Below are 1,187 nucleotides of genomic sequence, written 5' to 3' on the forward strand. Positions count from 1 at the left end.
AAGTATGTGAGTGTTGTTTTCAGTAAGTATGTAAGTGTTGTTTTCAGTAAGTATGTAAGTATTGTTTTCAGTAAGTATGTAAGTGTTGTTTTCAGTAAGTATGTAAGTGTTGTTTTCAGTAGGTATGTAAGTATTGTTTTCAGAGTAAGTATGTGAATGTTGTTTTCAGTAAGTATGTGAGTGTTGTTTTCAGTAAGTATGTAAGTGTTGTTTTCAGAGTAAGTATGTGAATGTTGTTTTCAGTAAGTATGTGAGTGTTGTTTTCAGTAAGTATGTAAGTGTTGTTTTCAGTAAGTATGTAAGTGTTGTTTTCAGTAAGTATGTAAGTGTTGTTTTCAGTAAGTATGTAAGTGTTGTTTTCAGTAGGTATGTAAGTATTGTTTTCAGAGTAAGTATGTGAATGTTGTTTTCAGTAAGTATGTGAGTGTTGTTTTCAGTAAGTATGTAAGTGTTGTTTTCAGAGTAAGTATGTGAATGTTGTTTTCAGTAAGTATGTGAGTGTTGTTTTCAGTAAGTATGTAAGTGTTGTTTTCAGTAAGTATGTAAGTGTTGTTTTCAGTAAGTATGTGAGTGTTGTTTTCAGTAAGTATGTAAGTGTTGTTTTCAGAGTAAGTATGTGAATGTTGTTTTCAGTAAGTATGTGAGTGTTGTTTTCAGTAAGTATGTAAGTGTTGTTTTCAGTAAGTATGTAAGTGTTGTTTTCAGTAAGTATGTAAGTGTTGTTTTCAGTAAGTATGTAAGTGTTGTTTTCAGTAGGTATGTAAGTATTGTTTTCAGAGTAAGTATGTGAATGTTGTTTTCAGTAAGTATGTGAGTGTTGTTTTCAGTAAGTATGTAAGTGTTGTTTTCAGAGTAAGTATGTGAATGTTGTTTTCAGTAAGTATGTGAGTGTTGTTTTCAGTAAGTATGTAAGTGTTGTTTTCAGAGTAAGTATGTGAATGTTGTTTTCAGTAAGTATGTGAGTGTTGTTTTCAGTAAGTATGTAAGTGTTGTTTTCAGTAAGTATGTGAGTGTTGTTTTCAGAGTAAGTATGTGAGTGTTGTTTTCAGAGTAAGTATGTGAGTGTTGTTTTCAGAGTAAGTATGTGAGTGTTGTTTTCAGTAAGTATGTAAGTGTTGTTTTCAGTAAGTATGTGAGTGTTGTTTTCAGTAAGTATGTGAGTGTTGTTTTCAGAGTAAGTATGTGAA

The 1,187-nt window shown here is 30.8% G+C and overlaps 1 protein-coding gene across 1 annotated transcript; it reads right to left on the reverse strand.

Annotated features, from left to right (window-relative positions):
* Window positions 1–383: 383 nt before the first annotated feature.
* Window positions 384–623, reverse strand: LOTGIDRAFT_148031 (hypothetical protein; the record flags this gene model as incomplete). Its single annotated transcript, XM_009062987.1, has 1 exon — window positions 384–623. A coding segment is annotated over one exon (240 nt), but the record flags the coding sequence as incomplete, so codon positions are not given.
* Between the last annotated feature and the right edge of the window lie 564 nt (window positions 624–1,187).

The sequence above is a fragment of the Lottia gigantea genome, assembly GCF_000327385.1.
Source record: "Lottia gigantea unplaced genomic scaffold LOTGIsca_5420, whole genome shotgun sequence".
Classification (NCBI taxonomy): domain Eukaryota; kingdom Metazoa; phylum Mollusca; class Gastropoda; family Lottiidae; genus Lottia; species Lottia gigantea.